The 25,171-nt window shown below is 46.0% G+C and overlaps 1 protein-coding gene across 3 annotated transcripts in view; it reads right to left on the bottom strand.

Annotated features, from left to right (window-relative positions):
• WIPF2 (WAS/WASL interacting protein family member 2) overlaps window positions 1-25,171 on the bottom strand; it is a 447,965-nt gene that overhangs the window by 348,270 nt on the left and 74,524 nt on the right. For all 3 annotated transcript variants that reach the window (XM_069634575.1, XM_069634576.1, XM_069634577.1), the window contains exons 2-3: window positions 3,580-3,710; window positions 2,046-2,178 (exon numbers count right to left, since the gene is read on the bottom strand). In XM_069634575.1, the coding sequence (XP_069490676.1) occupies window positions 2,046-2,178; window positions 3,580-3,642 (196 nt within the window). In that variant the 5' untranslated portion in view covers window positions 3,643-3,710. The remainder of the gene's footprint in view (window positions 1-2,045; window positions 2,179-3,579; window positions 3,711-25,171) is intronic.

Raw genomic sequence — 25,171 nt, forward strand, 5'->3', positions numbered from 1 at the left:
CTTACACAGACTCGAGTCAGCCACATTGAAGTGCTTACTGCATGCTATTTCCGTCCACTGCATGCATGAGGGTGGCAAATTTTAGAAAACACAACTAGTCAAATTACGCCCCCCCATCCTGAAAAGGAGGAAAACCACCTTAAAAAAATAAATAAAATAAAAGCTAAAGCACATGCTGAAAGCCCTTCCCATTCCCCCGCCCCTCGAAAAACCCCATATTAATTATTACCCAAAACCCAACCCCCACATACATTTGCAGCAAAAACTTTCCCAAAATGTGATCAAATCGAATTCGGGCAAATCTGCAGTCAATTTGGGGAATACCCAATTTTCCCCTCACTCTCTGGCCATACTCCTTGGTTCCCCTCACCTACTTGTAAAGCAAAAAACCTTGGCATCATCTTGACTCCTCCCTCTCCTCTCCACACATCACGGACCTTGCCAATAAGTCCAATTTTCAGCGTCATCGCCTCAGGGGACTTCTACTTTTCCTTACCTTCCCCCAGAATGTCTCCAGAGCCCTGGTTCTATCTAGGCTCGTCTACTGCAATAGCCTCTTCCTCAACATTCCTTTCCTTCCTTCACCCCCTCCAACTAATCCAGAATAAGAGTGAGAGACTCATACTTATCCTCAAGCCCAAGGAATGCATCTCTCCAGCCCTAAAATCTCTCCACTGGCTCCCGGCGACTGCAAGAATCATATTCAAAACCCTTTGCATCATCCACAAGGCTGTCTGGGGTTGGGACCTCTCCATGCAGCTTTTTCTCCCCAAATACCACCCAGCCAGAATATGTTGGTCTTCTGGCTCCAACTCTCTGCAGGGCAAACATTTCTCCAAGCAGAGAGTAGATAGCCCCTCTTCAGCTGGCGCCTCCATCTGGAACAGCTCCCCCCCTCCGGACTTGAGCCAGATCTTCTTAAGTTCTGGAAACTTCTCAAGACCTTCCTTTTCTCCTCTTCCTGCCCTCTCCCCCTTCCGTGCTAAACTCTCCACCTGCCGCTACGACTGGGGCCTGTTCCCTTCAGAGTCATACAGGGACCAGACCACCCCCTGCACTGCCCACCAGCAGTCCCTCCCAGCATCCTTTGCCAGCACTAGACCTCTGGCTCCCTTTCCTGGACTATCCCAACCCAGTCCTGTCCACTGCACTCTCTCACCACCCCCCCCTCTTTCCTCCGGCATATGCCACCTTGGCCTGACCAGCACTCGCCAGCCTCCACCCGTGGCGATTCCCCACTCTTGCACTTCTCCCTCTACCCTCCCACCCCCTTTCACTTATCACTTTGTCATGCACTTGCATGGTAGGATTGTCACAAGGCCAATATAACTGCTTCTTTGTTGTTGTATTCTTATGATTCCCATGCCCCCCCTCCCCAATCTTGTCTGTTGGCACCTGAAACAACTGTGTATAGTTGCCATACATATGTCCAATAAAAAAAAAATAAAACGATAGGGCAGAAAAAAAAGGAACTGTGGGGGGGCAGGCGACTGCTGGTGCTAAACAGGTGGGGTGCAGAAACATGGAGTATACCTAGCATACCAGACCCATTCCAAAGTTCTTTAAGTGAGAGCATCCTCTTCTGGAGAAGTTGTATTCAGTCTGCGGTGGAGCCTTACCAAACCAGCCCGTGAAATAGAGAGAGCAGGACACCTATGTACTTCCTGTTAATATTATTTTAAGAACCGTGTTATGTTACTTGGCACTTATATAGCGCCTTATGTATCACTGGTATGATTTCAAAGCGCTGGTAGGTTGAACGCCCTCGGGAACCGTAGTTCAAGTCAGTAGAGAGAAAGTGTGTTGTATGGTGCATGGGTGCACCGGATTTGTGTGCAGCTGCTGCAGTTGTAGGATGATCGCTGCTTTATAGCGATAGGTGTGGTGCCGATGAAATCAGTTGGATGTGTTCAGTCTGGTGGGTGGACACCTAGACTGGGTTCTGGCTGTCAAAGTTTAAAGATTGCCTCCCAAGCTCCAACCAGCCAAGGACGACTTTGGAACAGAAGTCGCTCATATACATGCCTGCTCATAATCAAACTTACTCTCGATGACTGGAGCACTCCTGTCGTTCACAACTCCCACCTTTTTCAATCGAGCACCCTGGCAGATGTCATTAAGCAGAGCTCCACGCCCACGCTGCTCATCCCGGCTCAGCTTTGGTGGCTCAGTATTGGCCTTTAAAAAAAAGAATTAAAAAAATAATAAAAACACATCAAGAACACAGATCTGCATCATGTTTCCTCCTATCCTTTCATTCTAAACTTTGTCCGACCACCTTTGACACAAGTTCTTCCTTGTCCTCTGCAACCAGAAACTAGATGTCCCTTGGTTAAGTGCGCTTTACAAATGTAAAAATATATAAACCTTTTTATGCACAAGGCTAACCTAACAAAACCCACATCCATTTGCACTACTGGCGCATTAAAGCAGCAAAGCTTGCCAAGAAGGTGTGCGTGTGAAGAGCAAACCTCCTGCAAAAATTGCTATTCAAATCTTTGAACAGGAGATGTTGGAAGCAGCACAGAATTCCTTTTGAAAATGTGCAACGGGTGAACATTTAACTCTTAGTGCCAGCCTGCGTGTGTACTCCACATGCATCAGTTTCTTGAAACCTCAATGATACTGTCCAGTTTAGTCACACTGTGGACGCAAAGTATGTTTTTCCTTGTAGACCAATGCAAATATTTTGTTGCAAAATCCTTAGAGATTTCATGATTAAGCAAGCAAAGAAGAATTCATAAAATTGCACGTCTTGAATGTCCCTAAATGGGCAACATTAAACAGAGGAATGTTTTCAAAAGGAGGCAGGCACTAATATTTCTGACCATCGGCAAGTTATGCTTATAACAATGGTGTTTTGGTAAGAAACTCAGATCAAATTGAACCGAACATCAAATTTTTCTGATGCTCATATCATAAAAGTAATCAGTTGGTAACAGAAGCTACCAACTCCCGACTGCCTGACCTGGTGGCTACACCGGCTGTTGTGCGATAAAAGGTTGGACTATCTTTTCGTATTATCACAAATGTGACTAATATGTTGGCATGTACAAAGATATACAAATCTTTGAGGGCAGCTAGGCTGCTACATTTATAGGATGGGTAAAACATTAATATTACAAACTTCACAACATTTGTGAGTAATCAGCTGCATATTTTTCAGGTCAGAAGACCCATCCGATCCCATTCAGTTTAATCGGGTGTTTAAGACTGATACATGAAAGGGTGAACGAAAAAATGCACTCTGTGCACCACAAGGTTTCAACCCGGCTTCTTGCAAGAGGGGATCAAGCAGAATGAAGGAGTCAAAGAATTATAGCTAACTTGGACTAGTACCCATCGATTTAAAATAGTGGCAAGTATCAAGTAGCCATCCTGTAAGCGTGAAAAAGACCATTGTCTTCAACAGAATTCGTAGAGCAAAGGTGTTTAATTCTGAGTGTGGGTCCATGAACATCATCGAAGAGACAGTTTGAGGTAATGGAAAAATATGCCCACATTGTTAGAAAACCTAGTAGCAGACTTTTCAATTTTACAACAAATAGAGGACAGGATTGTATGCAAACCAATTCTTACAGAGCAAAATGTTGGTGGTGGAGGGGGACCAGGTGGTGGAGGCGGTGGGGGTGGAATTGGCATCCTTTTCCAGTCCCAGTGGGCAACTCCTTCTTGCCAATGTTTTCTGCAGCCGTTGGTCACTCATAAACCTGAGGGCAAAATCGAGAAGAAAAGTCAATCAGAATCAGGCAAAAGAAACAAGATGGTTAAAGAGATAGTATTGCCTGAGCAAACTTATTTAGGATGAGAACGCCATCAACCAGGCAGAACCAACACAATACAAAAAAACAAACTATAGTATAAAGCTGGACCAGAGCCATCATACCAGACCCACAATAAGACATTATGTTATTAGAAGCAACCTCTCTAATGTCTGGATACATTATGGGTCTGCATAGGCAATTTTTGGATGAGTACATTTGAAGGAAGAAGCCATAGAGTAACATTTATGTATTCATAAGTATTAAAGTATTTTATACAGCGCCAAACATGCAAACATTAACCTGATTGAGAGTGCTTTGAGGAAAGGGGGTGGGAAGGGCTAACCGGGGTAAAGGGGAATGGGGTGAAGGGGGTACAGTTCCAGGAGCAAAATGAATACTTCCCAGCATGTTGTGTTGGTGGGCAGCATACAAATGACAATCTAGTTACAAACTAGTCTCTGCCTGAGTAGTCAATGACTGGAGACATTATGGAGACCTCAGGGAGCCAGACTCCACTCTGGTTCAAACACTGCTACAAGAACCCAAACAGGTCACAGGTTAGAGGACCCCAACCAGGAAAAGATAAAATGGCGCCACTGGAGAGGGGACCGGCTTGTTCCCCCACGTAATACGTGGCAGCCTCTTTTCCCAAACAAAGGGGGAGGTGGGGGAAAGGAGCAGAAGGGAGAAGCGAACCCCCACCCAATATTAGATGGACTGAAGAACATCTTACAACAAAAGGGATTAAACTAGCCAATTCGAGCAAGACCTTTCCCAACCCACCCTAATCCACAAAAAACAGGTCAGATTAAAAAGGTTCACCTGCAACTGACTAGGAAGCTTGCCTTATGGACCATCCAGGAGCCTTCCTGCAGACTGACAGCCCAAGACCCATGCAACACCGAAGCGGACAGCCCACCCAGGAGCTCGGATGTTCAGGCATAGACAGTTGGTGCCAGATACTCAAAGGACCCATGCATAGACAGCCTTGCAGGGACTAACATTTAGAAGGAGAGCAGCTATAAATCCCAATCCTTTGCATACATAGGCAAAGGCTGGGAACCCTGCTGTACAGACCTGTGTGTACACAATTTAGAAGCTGTGCTCTACCAAGGCATGGGCATGGGCATTTAAAGTTCTGACAGAGTCCTGCTACAGTTAAACAGTCAGATTAAACCGGTACCACATGCCCACTCAAGCAGTCTGGGCAGTGCTACTGGTTTAGCTGCCCATTTCCAAGATCTGCCAGTGAGCAAGTGAAGAGCGGAAGGACGGGTTTTCGCAACCTATTCACAATTCTCGGACACTATGCAGTAGGAATGTGAAGTCAATCTTCACTTGTTCTAGCACGAATTGCCGGCGCCTACGGCAAAACAAACTGCCAACAGAGCAAAATAATAAGAAAAAAAAACAAAATTACCCGATGGGAATGCACTAACGTAAGCACACAAACTCCATGAAATTAAATAAATTTCTGATTGCAAAAGCTGAAGCACATCAGTATTCCATCTGAGCACTCAGCATAGCAAAGGTTAGAAACGCTGCCACACCAAAGGATATGGGCACTGAAAGTTGCCAAGTTACCCCCATTAAGCTGCTGGTTCCCAACAACCAACCTTGTACCTGATCAAAGGTTTTTCTTCCTATGGTAAGAATCTTCCAAGACGCCAGGTAAAAAAGCTCAAGCCACAAACGTTGCAGGGTTGTACATTGAACACAGGACAGTTAACCAATGTTACCATGCCAATTATCAAATACACCACATCCTCCTCTCAAATGGTTAAATCACCCCACCTCTGCCTTCACCATCATATCAAATACCTCATCAACCACTCTTCCACCCTGTCAGCAACACACAACAAGGGTTGCAACACTAATATAAGGTATCAACAGCCTGAAATGAATCAAGCATACTTGACCCAGAAAAGAGCAATCTTGGGACCCAGGTCACTTGCTTCCTCGTACACACAAGAACTCAACATGAGCTAAAGTGTCAAATGGAAGAGAAAAACAGACCCAAGTAAAAAAACATTATCTGGGCCACACTACTTACCTTAAAACACTCCAGTGAAGCCCTGACAAAGCATAGCATTTCTCAAAGTAGCATCCTAGAGGACCACTTCTTTCATTTGAATTGTCTTGAGGATAAGCTCTCCACCTCATTCAAGCAAACATCCCTCTCCAAGGACACCATCCCCCGACCATGCTAACCTCAGCAACTATTTTTATTTTATTGTTTAAAGTGCAGACCCAGCTCAGGAGCAACCGAGCGCTGCAGAGCGCGCAGGTATCCAGCATTTTGTTGTATATAGGATATGATATTTTATTTGTATCGCGCTCGTACACTTTCAGAGCGCGACTAGGCAAGGGAGGTGAACAGGGAAGAACACAACAATAAGAACGATCTTACTAGGCCCATTGACATTGAGAACGTGCAAGTGCATGGGAAAGGGAAAAGGAAAAACGTGCTTGGAAGGGGGGAAGAGTGGAAAGTGCGGAGCAGAGGAGGGCAGATATATAATCAAAATAAATAGAAAATGGAGGCAATAAACAGTGGTTGTGCAGCCAGCAAGTGGCAAGTGCTGTGTTTAAGGCAGCAGTCTGGGTAAGTCTGATAAGTGCAGAAAAAGAAAAATGGGGGGGCTGTATGGGTACAGATACAGTCCCCACTGCAAGGAGTGGCCAGGAGGCAGAGCAGGAGGGTGGCAGGGTGAGCAGGTACCTGGGCCAGGGGACAGATGGTGGCCAGGGGCACAGTGCCAAGACAGAGCAGATCAGCAGGGGAGAGGGAGAGCGAAGGCAGAAGCAAAGAGGAAGGTCTTGAGGTTCTTCCAGAACCAGAGATGTTTCTCCTCAAGTTTTAGATTGGCAGGGAGGCTGTTTGAGGGTGGCCCCAGCCGAAGATCAAGATCTACCTCCAGCTCGTTTCTTTGAAAAATTATTGACCCAGAGGGAGGTAGAGGAGCAAAGAGCGCGAGAGGGGAGGTATTTGCAGAGAGAAAGCTGAAGGTATTATGGACCCAGGCCCCAGATATCCTTGTAGACAAAGCAGAGCGTTTTGAATTTAATCCTTGCATCCACTGGGAGCCAATGGAGAGATTTCAGGGCTTGAGGCCAAGTCTTGCAGTCCTGTTCTGGATTAGTTGCAGAGAGTAGAGGCAGGTAGATTTAGAATGGCTGTTACAATAGAGATATGGGCAGAGAAGGAAGTGTGGAGTCAAAGACGACCCAGAGGATCCTAGCCTCGCAGGTAGTGGTAGGAGGAGGGTCAAGGGAGGCCGGCCAGAGGTTGAGGGAGAAGGATGGAGATGGTGTGCCGATTAGGAGGATCTCAGTCTTGCTGGTATTCAGACAAAGATCATTGGCGGCACACCAATCTTGAATGGCAGTTAGGCAGTCGGAGGAGAGGAGGTGGCCGAGGGCAGTCGGAAAATGACTTGAGTGACATCAGCGTAGCACTAGCAATTTGAGCAGAAAATGCCAATGCAGTGGGCGAGAGTTGCTTGGTATTGGTTGAAGAGCCACGGTGAGAGGTTACACCCCTGGGGAACCCCACAGGTAGAGAGGAAGATAGATGATAGGAAGGACCCCAGTTGGACCTGGGAGGGTCGATCAGAGAGGAAAAAGGTCAGCCCAGGTTATCACGGAGAAGGTTGAAAAGGATGGTGTGGTTGACCATGTCGAAGGCAGAAGAGAGAGATCAAGAAGGAGGAGGACAGAGGGAATGTTGGAGTCCAGGTTGGAGAGCAGATCTTCACGGATATTCAGGAGAGCAGTTTCCGTGCTTCTGGCCGCTCTGAAGCCAGACTGGTGTTCATGGAGACAGCCAACAGAATCTGAATGAAGGTTAAGCTGAGATATGGGCAGCTTTTCCAGGAGTTTGCCCAGAAAGGGGGGTAATTGAAATTGGGCGATAGTTACAGGAAGGATCAGCTGTGGGTTTCTTGAGAAGAGGATGCACAGGGGAATGCTTCGGAGAGGAGGGAAAAGATCCTGAGGCAAAGGAGTGGTTGCAAAAAAAAAAAAAAAAAAAAACGGCAAGTGCTGGAGCAAGGGTGTCAATGTGGTCCTTGATGGTTTTAGAGGAACAGGGATGAACCTGTTTTGACGAGGCTTTCATACATTGGCCTTGTCTAGCGACATCAGGGGAGAAAATAGGAAAGTAAGAGAAGGACGGTTGGGGGGTGATTAAAGGGGAGTCTGCAAGCACAGACAGGGAATGGGAGTGGCAGGGGAGGAGAGGGTGGACAGAATGTCCTGGGTTTTTGAGATAAAGTACGAGGCAAGAGCATTGCAGAGAGCATGGGAGGCAAGAGGAGGGGTGGAGACTGCTGCAGGGTTGGCAAGCTCCTTGCAGATTTTAAAAGAGTTTGGCCAAGTTGTTAGATGCCGCAGAGAGGCGGGCTTGAATGTGGGCTCTCTTCTTAGTGCATACAGAAAGTCGTTATTGCCTTTGGAGCAAGAGACAGCCAGTTTGTCAGAGGATGAACAAGAAGCCCTCCATTTCCTCTCAGCCGCCCTACACCTACGTTTAAGTGTAGCTAGGTCGGAGTCATACCAGGAATTGCACTTGGCTTTGGACTTCAAGCAGATCCTCATGACGGGGGCAAGAGTATCAGAGATAGAAGAGTAGAGAAGGGACAGGGTTGTGTCGGGGTGTGAGTCAGCCAGAGGAGGGGGAAAGAAGGTGGCAGCGAAAGCTTCAGCTGACACACGCTTCATAGGTTGCATGTCCAAGAAAGTAAGTGGCAGTGTTGGGGTGGTGTTAGCTTTCGGGGAAGAGAGTGAGAGATGGGAGGAGAGGTGGTCACTCCAGGAGAGATGAGTGATCAGAGTGATAGAGAGGGGGAGGCCAGGGGCGATCAAGACATCAAGTGTGTGTCCTGCAGTGTACGTTGGGTCAGAAGGGAGGATAGAGAGGGAGAGGGAATCAGAGGTTGCGAAAGAGCAGTGATGAGGGACAGGGAGAATCGAGGTGGATGTTGAGGTCACCAAGGAGGAGTTGAGTGGTTAAGGCCAGGAGGGATGAGAGGTCAGCCCGCTCAGAGAGAAATTAGGTGATTTGCCCAAGGGTGGGGGGTGGGTAGAGAGTAGCAACAGAAAAGGAGCGGCTGGGAGAGATTGAGAGCCTGCAGACAAGGCATTCAAAAGAGGAGTATATCTAAATCGGGATGATGGTGGCAGGAATCCACTCAGAAAAGATAAAGGCTACAGGCCCCTCTAGGTCGAGTGGATCTGGGTGCAGAGAGGATCTTGCAGCCCTCAGGGAGTAGAGTGTCAAAGCTCGTGACGGAGCTGGCCACAAAGTATAACTCTGTAAGACAGAGGACATCAAGGTCCAGTTCTTCAAGGAGGTGGCAGATGTCAGAGGAGTGTGACAGCAGAGCGAGAGTTGAGTGGCAAGATGAAGGTTGCCGGCCTTAAAGACCTTCCGGGAGGGGGTACCAATCAGAGGTACGCCCTGTGGAGTTGTGGAGGTAGCCTGAAGAGTGGCAGAGGAGGAAAAAGTGGGCAAGGTAGCCAAGGAGTGAGAGGAGGGGACAGCTGGAGATGAGAGGAAGTTGATGAGGCGAGGGAAGCGCCTATCTAAGAGGAGGAGATTGGCCCGAGGACCATGACAGTGCCATTTAGGTAGACATGAAGGATGACTCTGGAGGAGTCAAAAGAAGCCATGAGGACATCCCAGCGAGTGCTACCATTAATGGAAGGAGGAGGAGACAGGGCAAAGCACAGATCATATGGGGGGTCCATAGATCCCGCAAAGGGACAACAAAGAGGATGTCTGTGAGGGTCTGTTTGGAAGTGGCGCTGGTATAGGTATCAGCGATAGGGAGACCAGGGTTGGAGGCCAAGATATCCTTTAAAAAAAAGAAAAAATTCCAGACTTAGTGAGACGGGAAGGATAGTTGATAGAGGGGCAGTTGGAATAGATGGGAGAGACAGAAAGCACCATGAGTGGAAAAGAGGGAGGAGTAAGCAATTAAAGCAGAATTGAACAGTTACTGGGCTAGCAGGTTACAATCAATGGCCAAACTTAGATGCAAAAATGCACCCAAGTTTAACTTTCAACTACATGCAAAAATACACTCAGGTTTGACTTTCCAAGTTAAATGGGAGACCAGTAGTTTAGGAATTTAGAGTGGTAATCAGATGGTAGAGGGGAGTACAGATAAAGCTTCAAATGAGTACATAACAGGTAGAGTTGAGTACTCTCTGAGAAGGAAGTACAGGTAAAACAAGGAGGGAACTAACCCAAACAGATAATGGTAAGAGTCATGGCAGTCCAATAGTCCAGGGGTAGCAGCCTCAGCGAGTGTTTGGCTGTTGCAGTAATCTCATGTTGCAGCTTGTAAAGTAAACAAGGATGCTGACAGGGACCTTAAAAGTGGACCTTGGAAGGGATGGGTTGGCTGAAGCCTGCCTGTCCACAATAGGCCAATATGATTCTGTAGGTGACCAATAGGCAGGCAGAAAAGGCAGTTGCTGGATGCCGCAGGGAGCTTTGTACTGCTTTTATTAATGTTCAGCGCTTTGGAAAATGCGCTATACCAATTAAATTAAAGACAAATTGTCATGAGGGGGTTAGGAACCCCACTCCGCCTGGGTGGGAGGCCTACCAGAGTGGAAGCCAGAGACAGTTCTATCCCAGAGAAAGACAGTTGCAGTTGAGACAGGCCCAATTTCTGTGCCTGCTTATGTATGTGCAGTACGGACTTGCATCACACCATACCTCATTAAAAAAATGTTGACCAATTACAAACCATACCTTTCTATTCATACTTTTAAGTGCCGTAGCCAACCAACATCAAGCACATTTGATGCCATCAGGATTCAGAACCAGATGCAGCAGAAATGACCACCATCCAAGTCGTAGACATGCACTCTAAATCTGCAACAAATGACACCACTGCCTCCAAATGGTATTCAATCAGTATGCTGACTTTAACAAAGACCACCAAGCAATCATCAACATACAGCACAAGGGAAAAGGAATCAGCATGCCATTTCACCTCATAACTATAGGGCCATTAGTTGGTCAGATCGATACTGCCAGAGCACCTCTACCCACCACTTGGCGTACCACTAGGATGGATCCCTTTACCTAGTATCTTCAACATCTAGGTGGAGCCAACAGAAAACATTTGCGCCAGCCAAAATGTCCACCAATATGCAGGGGATTCACAATCCTATCTGAAAAGGTCTGTGAAAGACAGCCACCAACTGAAAGTGATCTGCCACTCCATTATTCACAATTTAAATACCGCTCCTCGCAAACAATACTCAGCATCCTGGCATTAGAAATGTCTGACTGCTAGGACCTTCAAGGGCGTCACGCACCTCCCATTTCACATTGACAGCCACCTCACATGATCCATGCACTGTGAATGCTCCACTGGCTGCCTGTCAAGAAAATAACTTGATTCACCCACTGCACTTGTGTCAATTCCAGCATTACACACCCTCTAGCACACAGGAGTCCAATAATGTGGCTCTAGTGCTAGTTTCCCCAAACAAAAAGGAAAAAGCAAGGAGGAGCCTCATTCTACCCATTGGCTACCAATCCTAAACCCATTTACCCAAGCATCTATACATGGAAGTGAACCACCACATGCTCAGAAACCAGATCAGGAAGTGGCTCTTCAATTGACCAAATTGAATACGGAGCAACAAACCAAGAATGACACAAGAAAAGTAAACCACCTCATGTCTCACCTTTTTCAAGGATCAGGCATGAAGATTACCAAATAGAAATCGGTCCACAAGGCCGACCGCATGAGTAATCACAATCTCATTTAGGGGACACATTGTCCAGATGCCCATCTCAAAATCAGACCACAATCCCCAAAGCAAGGGCATGCATCACAACATCCAAGGAAGTCTGAGCATTGACATCCCCATCCCCACCCCTCCTTCCTATTTTTCACTCACTTATTAAATCATTACTATTCCTGCTATAATTACATTCTTTCCCCATCAGACTACCCATCAAGTCTAGCATATTAAACAGACTCCCAATCTGTCCATTTGCCATGAACACCCCCCACATTACGGCCAACATTCGCCATGAGCATTAACGTCAAAATTATTGCCAGCAGGTAGCAATACAAGACCACTTACCCTTACCTAAAATACACAACAGAGAAAACTCAGATAGCATGGCATCAACCACACAAGCAAGCCTTTCTTACCAAACATATTTAGGTCTGTTGCTCTTGTCAACAGTAATCTTCACTGGCTACCCCCAAAACCTTTGCATCGCCTGCAAATGTCACCTGCAGCATATACAAAGTTGTAGGCATCCACACTCCTGCCTACCTGGCAGACTAAGTCACCATCTATGGAAGTAAGCCCATCAACAGAAGTAGGGACCTGGCCACACTAGAGCTGCATAAATGCACAAAATCTGCAAAAAAGCCAGGAAACAAGATAGTTCGATCTCTAAGCCCCAAGACTGGGCTATTCTACCCATGTACACAAGAGACATCCAACCCTCAGATTCCCCCACCTCGGGATTCACCATGTCAGTAGAAATCTAGTTTCAAAATCCGGAATGCAGAATTCCAAAATACCTCAGCTGTGCCAGGGACAGCATCAGCGAACTCTGAAAGCTGGAGCGTGGCCGAAGGCTTCGTCCTGTGCAATGTTAGCAAGTAAAATCAAGGCAGAGCGAGGGACACAAAGCAGTTGTTCCAAAAGCAAGGTAGTAAAATAAAGACGTGGATGAGGGAGTGAGGAAAGGTGAACATGGTTTGGCTGGGAGCAGTGAGGTGTGCGCGATGTGTGCATCCTTTCATGGTCATGACGTCCAGACAACGCACCCCAAGATGGGCATATGTTGATAGTTGCTTTCAAGATAGAATTCCCTTTTCCTGGACTGGCAAACGTGAAAGGATCAACAAAACACACAGAACAGAAGTGCAGTTCCATAGCTTTATGGGAAGAGACGACAGGCAGGGTGGGATGAAATCCAGTAAGGTATAAGAATGGGCTTTGCTGCACAAGATCCCAATGGACTCGTATACAATTACCTGTGAGAGAACTGAAGCGAGGAGTCATCCATTGCACAGTTATTGCAATGAAGATGCAGGCCAGTAGATGTACGATTCTATTCAGTTGTGTGACAATAGCTAATGGAATCCGACGGTGAATGGGTGTATCAATCCAAAAGATGTCCATGCAAACGATGTACTAAATCATAAAGAATGCTGTGAAGAAATGTATAGCATATCTCGCAATGTGAAGAGAAAAAAAAAAAAGACACCACATGTGCAAGCTAGGTGGAATTATTGGAAGGATTTGTAGTCACAATGGTAGATGCTGAGCGGCAATACAAAGACAGTCAAAGGTTGTTAAAAAGAAGAAAACAATCCCAGCACACACTTCTTGAAAATTACTCAATATAGTGTTTTTATTGTATTTTATTAAATGTATAAAGCGCTTTTCAACAAAAGCGCTGAATAAAGGAGAATCCCAAAACAGTTCAAGCCAAAATAGTACAAATGCATTATGAATAAAAGGTTACATCACCAGACAGAGAAAGCAAAGACATTTTAAGAAGCAAGAGATGAAAGAAGATAAAGTTTAAGATTAGTTCGAAAAATGTGAAGAGATGAAGATCGGTGAGAGGGCGAAGAGTGTCCCAATGTTTAGGAGCCAAAAGAGAAAGAGCGGAAACGAGATGAGGCACAGGGAGGCGTAGAACGGTCAAAAGAGATAGATTCTGAAATTGTAAAGCGACGTGGAGGGACATAGAATGAGAGTAAGGGGGAGAGGTAAGGCGGGCCAGGCCACGAGTGCATTTGAAAACTATCGAGAGAAAGTGATATAAAAGACAGGGTTTGAAAGGAAGTCATGAGATTGAGAGCAAAGAGGATGCAATGGGGGATCGAAGGGGTAGAGAAAATAGGAGACGAGCGGAAGAGTTGTAGATAGAACAAAGAGGAAGAGGTGGGAGGCAAGACCGCCAAGCAATAAAGATAAACAGTAGTCGATACAAGAAAAAATGAGAAAAGAGAAGTTTAGTAGCGTGAAAGGAAAGATAGGAGTGGGCACGGCAAAGGTTAAACAGAGCATAGCGGCAGGAGCGGGCAATACAAGAGGTGTAGAGGGAAGAATCAAAGAATGACCAGGTTGCGCGCTGAAGGTGAAAAGGAGAGGATGGAGAGGGGGATGGGGGGGACAGAACCTCAGTTTTTGAGGGATTAAGATGTAGAAAATGGGAAGACATCCAGCTGAAAGACCACATTGGCACTGAATTCTTCGAAGGCAGAAAAGGTTAAAGAATTATTCCTACCAGGTCTCGCCCATTTGAGCAGCGACTGGCCCACTTGTCACCCCGGTTGCAGATTTTTCTTGGAATGGTTTTCAGGGGCCCTATGGGTCCAGGAGTAGCGAGGTTTTGCAGGCCCCACCTGCTACCACGCATTACTATTGAGTTCTATTGGTTTGAATCCTGCTTCGCAACATCCTTCCCTGGTCGTCCACGTCTGGAACCTGGAGTTCCAGGACCTCCTCTGGTATTCCCTGGTGTTAGTTGCTTCTTTGGCTGCACCTGTGAAGTAGAACTGGTACTTACCCAACTTTAACTCATAATTTCACCTTACTCGTGCAATTGGTTTCTTCGTTTTCTATGGGCCAATCTTCACACACGTTGAAAACTAGTACTTAACTGGACTGTGGCATTTTTTTACAACTCACCCTCCCCCCCCACCCATTTTTGGGACCCAGGAGTTCTCTGTCAAAAACTGACCTTAGAAGGTACCACTTATTTATTACAAAACTCGGGATACACTGCGACCCAACTAGGCCCAGTGCATTGCATCACATTTTATTGTATTTTCAGGTGGACATTGGTTTTTAACTGGTTTCAATCCTTTTACAGCCCTTTGTACCACACCTGTGTCATACAATGGTGTGCTTCATACTGGCTATGTTAACATATTTACTGGTCTGTGCAGGAATCCCTTTCTTCCCCACCCCTTTGCATTATAATGTATAGGGTTTGCCATCTTGTATAGGCCTTATATTTTGCTTTAGGAGTAGCAGGAATCTACATGAAGGAAATGTTACTGTTCTATATACAGTTTCGACTGTGTGTTGTGCAACCTAAATTACTTCTTTGGACAAGATTGTCTAATGTCTTATTGTGCAATACTATACTTTTCAGCATATATGTGGGGACTAATGTATTGGGTTATGTAAGGGTGTCGAAGGAAGCTGACAAAGGTGGTATGGTGGAAGTTATATTTTCAGTACCAAAAACCCACCGCCATTACTGAAGGGTTTCCCTGCCTCAAAACTAATACTAAAGGGTCCATCAGAATGTCCGTCAAAAATAAACTACACCGTCCTGTGTCCAACTATTTTTATCCCTCATACTATAACAAAAAGAATAAACCAATAAAGTTCCTTCTTCAGGAGAAAGGCTCTTCTCCAGTTGCCTGAACAGCATCCAAAATAATATTCTCTTGCAATAAGAATGCTGGAGGGGGGGGAGAGGGGAAGGAAAAAGGGGAGGGAAAAAGGGGAGGGAAAAAAATTCCAATTTCCCTGTTATTTGCCCTTTCTGCGCTCTACTTGAAACAAAGGCTGGAGATCAAGGAACCAGCTCATTATCCTTGGGTTAGTCAAAGTGGCTCCGAATAGTGAGAAGGTCTAGGGAATATGAGGTCCTACCGCATTAAACCACCGTAGGGGGGAATATTGTGTAACAGCCGCACTTTCCTAGCCTCATGGGAAAGGGCTCCAACTTGGGCGAAGTGGCAACACCTTGTGAATCGTCGTCTGTTGCGACCATCTATCTACCTGCCTTGTGCCATTCCCTGAGTGAAGCCAAGGCTCCTCGCCCTCAACATGTCAAGAATAGACTACGCCAACAGCCTCTACCTCGGGATGCCGGAATACCTCCTGAAGAAATTACAACGCATCCAAAATGCAGCAGCCAGACTCCTCCTCCCAGTATCCAGAAGAGCAAACACACGAGCACTAAAAATACTACATTGCCTACCAATCAAACATCGTATCACGTTCAAAACAATGTGCATAACACACAGGATAATCAGCGGAAAGGGAGCAGAATTCATATAAAAGTAAATAATCTACAAGCCAAAGAGTCTCCTTAGATCAAGCAATGAAATTTACATGGAACCAAAACCATATGTCAAGAAAAAACTAGGGGGATCCTCTTTCTCCAACCTAGCCGCAAAAACCTGGAATAACCTCCCAAAAGAAATAAGAAACAGCAAAGACCACCTGAATTTTAGAAGACTTCTAAAAACCTTGCTCTTTAACACCTCGGAACCTAATTGAAACAACAAAAACAAATCAAACAGGAAACACAAAGAACAGATGGACAGAATATGATGGCACAAACACCACCCTGGACAGACTAAGGGAAACTCCAACAAGAACTAGCGAGACGACGCTAAGTGAACCAGAACACAAGCGACAACCCCCCCGAGGACAGAAATGTAACATACATGCCCAACACCACCAACAATATTGCCCACTCAGAAAGGACGTAGGTTACGGGCGTAGCTCGCAAGTAAATCAATCCAAACATAGGTTGCCTCAAAGAAAAACTGGTTTAAGGGGGCTAGCCGAATACAAAGATGGAAACATGAAAGAAGCTAACTTAGCATAATGACAAAGATGAGACCGCCTTATCACGCTGAAACTTAATCACTGAAAGGAAACCACCTTCTCGAAATTACGAAGGAGACGCAATAGGAATACGCATCTCTACTAACAAGGATACGAACCAACCCCAAAAACTACTAAAAACCTCTCCACTCCTCACACTCTAACCAAACACAACCACACGTCTTGAAAAACACAGCAACCCGCACGCACTGCACCACAGCGCAACAACCACACCACACAGACCCCCCAAACAACAATAGACTCAGAACCAAATAGCACACCAATATGCTCGGCGAATGGTGTTAACCGAACTGAAGCTGCCTACTCCACAGCTCCCTTACTCTTCTCCAAACTTTGTCCTACTAACACACCTAACCTACCCCACCCCCTTTGTTTCAGATCCACCAGAGCACCAGCGTGGTGATCATGTTAAAGGATATTTGTACCGTGCACTAAGAGTTTGGACAATGTTTTTTGGTTATCCGGTCTTGCCCTTATGATGCGAAGAATTTTCCACACCACTCAGATGAGGGGTATGAAACCACATGCCACTAGATAATGGGAAGTGCACATTTGTACACCTAAGAGTACCACAGTATTTGATGCTCCTTGTGCCTCAAGGGCGAATGTGACAACTTTACTTGGTCGGGTGCCAAAAAAGAACTGGTTTACTAACTTAGTTTGGTGTTGGGTCTCGACGAAGTCCAAGAAAACCCCCATTGAGTACAGCAGAGTAAAGGTAACAAAGATTAAGAAGATTATTTTTTTGCTTTTAGGAGTCATTGCCTGGATAAGATGCATGCTTCTTTTACTGCCGAATTGAGCCCTTATCACAAATAGGACCTTAATAAAGACTCGAGGCAAAGCAAAAGCCAAATGCCAAGGTAGTTAAGTGGAGTCCTGCCTTCCCACGAGAAATCATATGGGGCCTCTTAATACACTGGGTTAAGAAAGTGAGCATTCTCGTGGTTCATAGGACCCATCTACTTTTGCAACACATACTCTGGAATCGAACTGCATGCTGATTTTAAAGCTCCCCATTCTCAAAACAATTTCAGTAAGCAGAGATTCACAACTCGGCAGGATTTAACTCTTTTTTGGGACCAGGAAATAACTCGGACACAAGTACTTTTCAATTACCCCATTTCAAATGACAGACGGCTCCTGAATCAAAATGTACTTTAGGGAGATTGGGGACAGCGGAAGAAAAGGTGAGAGACATTCACCCAAGTAGTATTACTTTAGAACTCACTGGTCTGAGGCAATAGGTTTCTGCTCTGGAAGGAACTACACAGACTAATGCGCAACTCAACCTGGATTAAAATGTGCTCTGGGGAAACAGCCCAGAGGGCAAAGCGGATACAAAAGTTCCTCTGACAGTACTCCTTCCTCAAGTGGGGCAAAAGTAACATTGCAGAGGCAATTGCTGTTTTTGTTCGGAAGGACAAATGAAAATCTGAACTTCTGACAGTTCTAAGGATTTTTTCGAAGGGGACAACCTAAGCAACATGAAGTGATTTTATATTGTCAAAAAGGCATCCCCAGCTTAAACATAAATACAAAAATGTGTCTGCCACAGAACAGTATGTCTAAAAAAATGTTTAAAAAACTCACTGCAAGTGACAATGGATAAGCGGATCATTACTCCTGGATCAGTTATATCATTGATTCCTTGAGTGCAGACCCATTTGAAGGATCTGCATTTTACTGCATCCATGCTAACAGAAACCATTTGCTGAGTTGTTACATTTCTGCCAACATACTTTTCTGCCTCTTTGGTCACTTCCTAGTAGTTCTGAATGTCAATGAAAGTCGCTCAAAGACCCGCAGACTACTTTATGGGAATACCTTGCTGCCCACAGGATTCAGAATTCTGTACAAGCATGTGTACAGTATTTTCAGTTCACTTAGTGCTAGAAGCTTCCATCAAACTCAGTGTAGGGTAGTAAATCAAAACCCTCCTTCAAGGATCGGCTCCCCACTAACATTTAGCTCCATACACCCTCCACTCCCCACGCTAATCGACAATGGGTTATGTGCTTCCAACTGTTTCCTCCTCTGGTTGCTTGTAGATCTCATGTGTCCAAATTCCTGCCCCCTCTCCTCCACTGTTAACTCCCCACTCCCTTGTTTATCTGCTTCTCTCGCTGTGTTGTAAAGTGCTCTGTTGCTTCCCAAAGGTATGGTCTCCCCATAATGTTTATTAACAATTAGACTATATGGTCACCCAGTGCTGTCTATGCCTTTTTGCTCAGTGCTTGACAAGAACTTCTCAAAGAGCTGGGATGGTCTCAGTGGGGGATTAAGGGAAAGTCAAAAATGCTTCTTTTTTTAACTTTGGTTGCCAAATGTCTGTTGGATGAGGTATTCCTTTTCATGGATAAAATGATAACAAAAGAGCTTCGTGGAATTGGGCACAACACTCCAGAATGAGCAAAAGCCAACCGGGGCCTACTGTACAGACATGAAATATAAACTCTGAAGCTGTAAGCGATCTGCTGGTATTTGGCAGTTTTAGGAGCAGCGCTTAATCTGCAGGTATAGAGAAATTAGTTACCAAAAGGGGCCTCTTCCTGCAGGGTTTCCGAGTTTGGGTAATAGCAGGACACAGGTTTCCAGATGACACTCATGAGCAGGAGGGCATTGGTTAAATGTTGTGCAACAACTGGTCGTTGGGCTGAATCCATAACCAATTTGCAAAGTTCTGGGAGTTTGGAGAGAGACTATCTCCCTTGTCGCCACAGAACATAGCCGTGACCCTGAATGCATGGTAGAAAGGCTCTTCATGCCATGGAAACCACTTTCAATTCTAGGGAATTCATGTAGCTTTCTTGTTCTTCCAGACCCCAAAATATGATAAATACATCAATGAGTGCTTTTGTCGCTGCTTCCTTTTGCTCAAAGCTGATGGGAAGGTCTGCAAGGATACGTCCACCCACCACAGCAGACATGCAGAGTCTGGACAAACAAATTGCAGCAAGATCATTGCAGCTCCTTATTAAAAAAGTGCACTTACTGTTTTCAATACAGTAATCAGTAAACCGTGTCTGCATTAGGTTAGAGCTGGTGAGGATCAGGCCGGCACTGGTCAAAAATGGGGCTCTGGCCGGACCCTCCTTTTGGGTCAGCGCCTGCCCAAAACAGGGGGCAGCCAGGAGCCCCACCTGCTGCACCCGTGAAACAGTAAGAAAGAAAAACATAAGTGCTTTCCTGTGACAAAGGCATGTAAAGGAGTGCTGTTGCCAGACTTCATATCCTACCCCACCTGGGAGTGGGCCAGCGACTGAAGCAAGTGCTTTACTGTTCTCCTCTCCAGCTGCCTCCACCCAGACCCCCTGTTCTGGTTCCACCAGCACTGCGCCATCCCCCATTCCCCGTACCGCCATCAATTCCTTGCACATAGTGCCACCAGTCCATTTTACCTCCCCCACGCACAAAATAGCAGCGCAAAGCCCCTCCTCACCAAGTGCCACCCCAAACCCTTTTCTGACCCTCCTGCCACCCAGCACCTGACAGAACTGTAGCCTTGCTTCCGCGGTCATTTGCCTGGTTCGGCTCGCGTTTGTCCCGTAGTCGGGCCTACTCCTGGCTCGACCATGGACAGGAGATCCCTGGCTCTTTAAGATGTACAATAGTTTTGGACATAAAACAGCAGGGTGTAAGGCAGGAAAAGTGACGTCAATACAGCCTAGATCCAAGAGAGAAGTCATGCAAGACCCATTAACATAGCTTAACTTCCCGATTTGGAGGTGGGAAAGCCCACCAAGGCCCAGATGCAAACACAGGGGCATGCACTTGCTTCAGGACCTGGCTTTACAGGATTGTGTGCCTGAAGCGATTTCTAATGATGAATCTTTGACATCCATTAGAACTTTTACTCACCAGAAGCTAACATGCCCAGGTAGCAGTGAACCCAAACATAATGGGCAAAAAGACTTCAGGAGTAAAGGAAACGGTCAGCAGTGCCTGGGACCCAAACACCTCTTGGTGCATTCTCCAGATTCAAATACAGCTACGGTCATCTTCTACATGCACAGTGCCACAAACACCATTACACGAAACCAAACCATTCGCCATAGACAAAACTAAAAGTCAGAAATACAAGGCAGAATGTGGAGAGTGCAAAACACATGGAAGTCCAACTAGACACAAAGAACAAATTAATGGGCTGGGTGAGGAAGGAGGGGCCCTGCGCAAGCAATGTGCACCACACTACCCTTTTGATGTGTTTTTGCAATGCAAAATAATTATGGTGTGCAGTCTTGTAGCCAGGATATAACTTGAACGTGGAGCAAGAAACATTGGCTGTATAGGTGCATATCTGACTTCAGTAGTCCCTGTGACAGGCAAACTTCAGGCAGGGAGCAGTGTGTCTTCCAGCTATGCAGTTTGCTGTCAACATGTCTGAGGAACATGTAATTGCCCCTCTCTGTCCTTCACTAAAGGCATGCAAACGGGGCAGGTCATGCCTGTGAAGTAGACCAGTATATCAGAAAACAGCACGTTTAACTGCTCTTCGTGATTAGGCTTTGTTAACTGAGAAATAAGAACACTGTTTTGCCTTGTGGGCAAAAGGCAGTACCTCCAGTCAAACGACCAAAAACAGACCAGGCAGAATGAGTGCATGCAGTAATTCAGTTTCTCTGAAATGGAGTCTTATAAAGGGCAGACAAACAAACAAAAACCTTACACATTGTGTGCCTTACTGTTACCGCATGAGGTAACAGTAATCACCTTGCCGGATCAGGTCAGGGCCAAGCTGGAGACTACGTATGTGCGATAAGAATGCAGAATGGTCCCAAGGGGAGCACATATGGTATCAAGGTGAATATTTCTTAACACCAGGAAGAAGGCCCCTGCTGGAGGGGTGGGCAGGGGAGTTGGGATACGTTCTATGCCCACGGCCTCTTTGCTGGGAAGCCACAAAGGTGGCAAATCATTGGAATGGTGGTGGCGGCTGTGGTGAAGTAAGCACCTGCCAACTGGGAAACTCCCCCTTTATCAGACTGGGGGCACGTGACCCCCTGGACATGAAGGCACGGCCCCCAGGGGGTCATGCCACACGGTTTGAATACTGCTGCTCTACATGCCCTCAACCTAAGGGGCTTCATGCGCACCTAGTCTGAGCCAAAGCAGCACCCTCTGATTCTATTGCAAAAGCAGTGACTTGGGCCTCCCCCTGGGCCTTCTGCAAACACTAATGTCTAGACATGAGCTTGAGGGGAGACGCTCAATTCGGTCAGGCAGCACTGTAGAACCTCCTCAGCTAAATTAGGAGTTAGAACCTTCCAACCCCTGGGAGACAAGTGCTAGTTAATCTCCCACAAGAATGGAGGATAGGTGACAGGACCAGGAGTAAGGGTTATTCACCCTAGTGACTACTGTACACCTAGTCCAAGTAGCACCCTTTCGTCCATACGTCGTCCTCCCTTCCCCTAAAATGCCTTAGCTTATCAGTTGGCACTCAACCTACGCTGGTTGAAAATGACTGAGGAACGAGGCCCGGAGGCGGGGCTTGGGAAGGCGCAACCTGTGGGCAAGCATGCACCTGGCATGCATCATAGAGACTTTTTTTGGTATGGTGCTACAAAAAGCTCTGGTCCTGTCGCGAAAGACGGAATGTCCAAAATGTATGGAAGAAAAAGGGGGACCACGAGTACAGTAGTAACTACAGTGAGTAACGTTTTCCTTACACCTTCATCCCATTCGCTCCATACTTTTGGGTTATTTCGTCGTTCGGGACAGCACTGGAGCACTTTTTTGTAGCACCTAAAAGTCTTACCCTTTTTTAATTTTTACGTGAGGGCAAGTGCATGCATGGCTTTGACCCCACCTTGCTATGGCCCAAGCCTCACCCTTCAATCCTTTTCTCTGCGTAGTAGAGAAACACCAAAAACACTTGTGTATAGGCGCATTTTAAATGCCATGCCATATATCATATCATGGTAGGAATTGGACACGCCTTAGCACCTGCAGGTACTTTTTTCCTGCAGTTTTGTTCTGTTCAGATTTTTCTCAGCTTCCTTCCCAGTTCCTTTGGCTGGCTTTTCCCACTGCCTATGCCTGATAATTGTGCGCTTCCTGCAGTTGCCATTACACGACGGCAGTGTCCTGCAATCTTTGACTTCAGTGCCAAGGTCCGAATCATCGTTGGATTCTTCTGTGATTCCCTATCGATGCGTGCATTTGAAAGAAGACTCAAGGTGGGTAAGGGGCATTTCTGGTGCATTCATCAAAGCCACCTCAGTTTATTAATGAGAAGGGTTGCTGACCAGTAAGTAACATTTTTCTTTTCATGTTATGGCCAAGCAACCTCCTTGCCATGGCATCTGGTTAAGGGGAGGGTCGAGTTGATCGTAGCACTATTAGGACTTGTCCATAGGTACAGCACAATGAGTCTAAGGTGGAGACTTGAGTATCCTCAGAGATTCCCCGTAAAGGGGCTAAAAGTACTGGGGGCAACCCTGAGGTTCTCAGTTCAGGGGCAAAAAAAAAAAAACTACTGGCAAGGCCAAGGATGCCAACTTTAGGACTAAAATTGCCTGAAAGTCTGTGTGAGAGTCCCTGACAGGAGCTAAAACGACTGGGGTTCACCCCAAGACCGAGATTCAGCTCTGTCGAGGATCCCTCCAAGAGCGCTTAAATTAAATCCTCAAAGGGTTAAAGATTTGAATCCTGCTGGAGAAGCCAAAGCTTAAAAGGTCCTAGACCAGCTGGACAAATCAGGCAGTGGTTCTGACTGGACTGATGACCTTCAGTACAGGCAAATTCAAAGTGGTCTCCCTAAGTTACACCAAGGCAGCGAACATTTCATCAGTGCTTGTGTCTAGCTCAGCAGAAGCAGAGCAAGTTAAGTGCCTAGTACTTCTTGGGCAAAGATCCATACACACCAAGAGTCGAGTGGCTGGCATCTGCTAGAATGTTGTAAACTTCCACTCTTGCCATCACCCACATCTTCCCCCACTTTATTACGTTCTCCCTGGGAATGCATCATCCTTTGGTGATGCCATGGAGACAGGCACTGCTCTGCAGAAAAACTCCTTTACCATAATCTCGTCAAACTCCGGAGGATGCGGTTTTTGGTAAATTTCAGGCACAAATGCATTCAGACCCGATGAATGCCCACTTTAGAGACCTTTTCAGGTAGCTAATTATGCAGCCACAGGATCCCTGAGACATCTTCACTTCCACATCCTACAAAACCGGAGGAGTACCCTCCAGGATCCCAAAAGACAGAGCCTCAGGCACTTTCAGACCAACCCAAACCCTCGTCAGGAAGGGATGAGATACAGGAAGAGGAAAGTGAACCTTTAGCTTCAGTCTGAGCGATCCAAGACAGTCATGGACCATCTTCAGTCCAGGCGAATCATGACAGCTATGGCCCGTATGGGATACCTATGTATCCCCCACCTAGAAATTTGGTCTGTAGAAATAGGAGTACTAGCAGATATCTTGTAGTTGAAACAATCAGGACTCAGTCTTTGAGTCCAATTTTTATTAAGATAGTGAGGACATCAAAGGACAATACATTATTAATGTAATTGTTTTACAGAGGGTCAAAGCTCTTTGCTGTTGCAGAAGTCATTTAGTGATATTTCTGGGTAAAGTTTAGTCTAATCCACAACAGGACGTACGGATTGAACTACAAATAATTAGATTCTATTCTAACTAGTGACTGGTTGGGACAACAAAATGCAATGGGTAATTTGGTAGCACACTTGTTATCCCCAGTATACTGTGAAATCAAAGTTTCTAATCCTATTCTTTAACCCTAACCAAGTAAGTTCCAAGCAGAGGGCCAACAGAAATCCCAAAACAATCTTGTCAAGTCCTCTGCCTCCTGGCTACTGTAGTCTAAAACTCCCAAGTCTTCAACTGATGGGTGTTGTGAACATTTGTTGGCTGTCTTCAGAAATCCATCCACATTCTAAGAAAGCAATTAAGAGTTATCTTGCTGAATACCTTTCCAAGATTCACTCGCAGTCCATCTTCCACTGTGGCTTTTGCAATGAGCCATTGACCTCTTCAGATTCACAAGTCTCCAACATGTTCTCCCTCAGACTCTTCCTAAGCTTCCTGTAATGTAGAATTCCTTTATATGCCCTCCTCTGTCTTTACTCCACCTTTAATAATTCTAGGCGTCTCTGTACTTCTGCGAGGGGAGCAGAAGAATAACCTTTCAGAGATCGCTGATGAAAATTCTCTGGCCAGGACAGTCCAGTTTCCCAGAATTTAGTGAAGTATACTGGTAATCGTAATTCACAGGCTGCTCCCTCCAATGCTTCCACCCAACGCTAGCTTCCGCCTCTCCACACCAAGCCTTTAATGTCTGGAGGAAGGTATAAGAAGCAGTGTTCTCACTCTTCTCAAGTACTGCCTTCTCCCAGGCAGCACCTCTTTCAGGGTCCGCTTCCTGTAGTGACTTCTGCTACGCAGCAATAGTTTTCTCAGCCTTCTCTCCCTCTCTACAGTCTCCCCCTTTATCAACAGAGTAAATGGGAGCAGGCCCGCCTCCGCTGGTCCAAACTTTCCCAGCCCCTTTTATACCTGTATAGGCCATAAAGTACTTTAAAGGCTGCATTTTATTTATTCCCCAAAGGTTCTTGTATTCCCTCTAAGAATTGGGCATTTCTCTCGAGGCTTAATTTCCCTTATTATATTAGTAGTCCAGCTCAGGATTTGGTTTGTGTAATGGCAGGAACTGCAGGGATTCATGAGCACCTGCTGTGCCATCTTATGAATTGTTCGCATCACGTTTAGAGGCT

The sequence above is a fragment of the Ambystoma mexicanum genome, chromosome 13 (assembly GCF_040938575.1).
Source record: "Ambystoma mexicanum isolate Mex_15411 chromosome 13, UKY_AmexF1_1, whole genome shotgun sequence".
NCBI classification, from domain to species: domain Eukaryota; kingdom Metazoa; phylum Chordata; class Amphibia; order Caudata; family Ambystomatidae; genus Ambystoma; species Ambystoma mexicanum.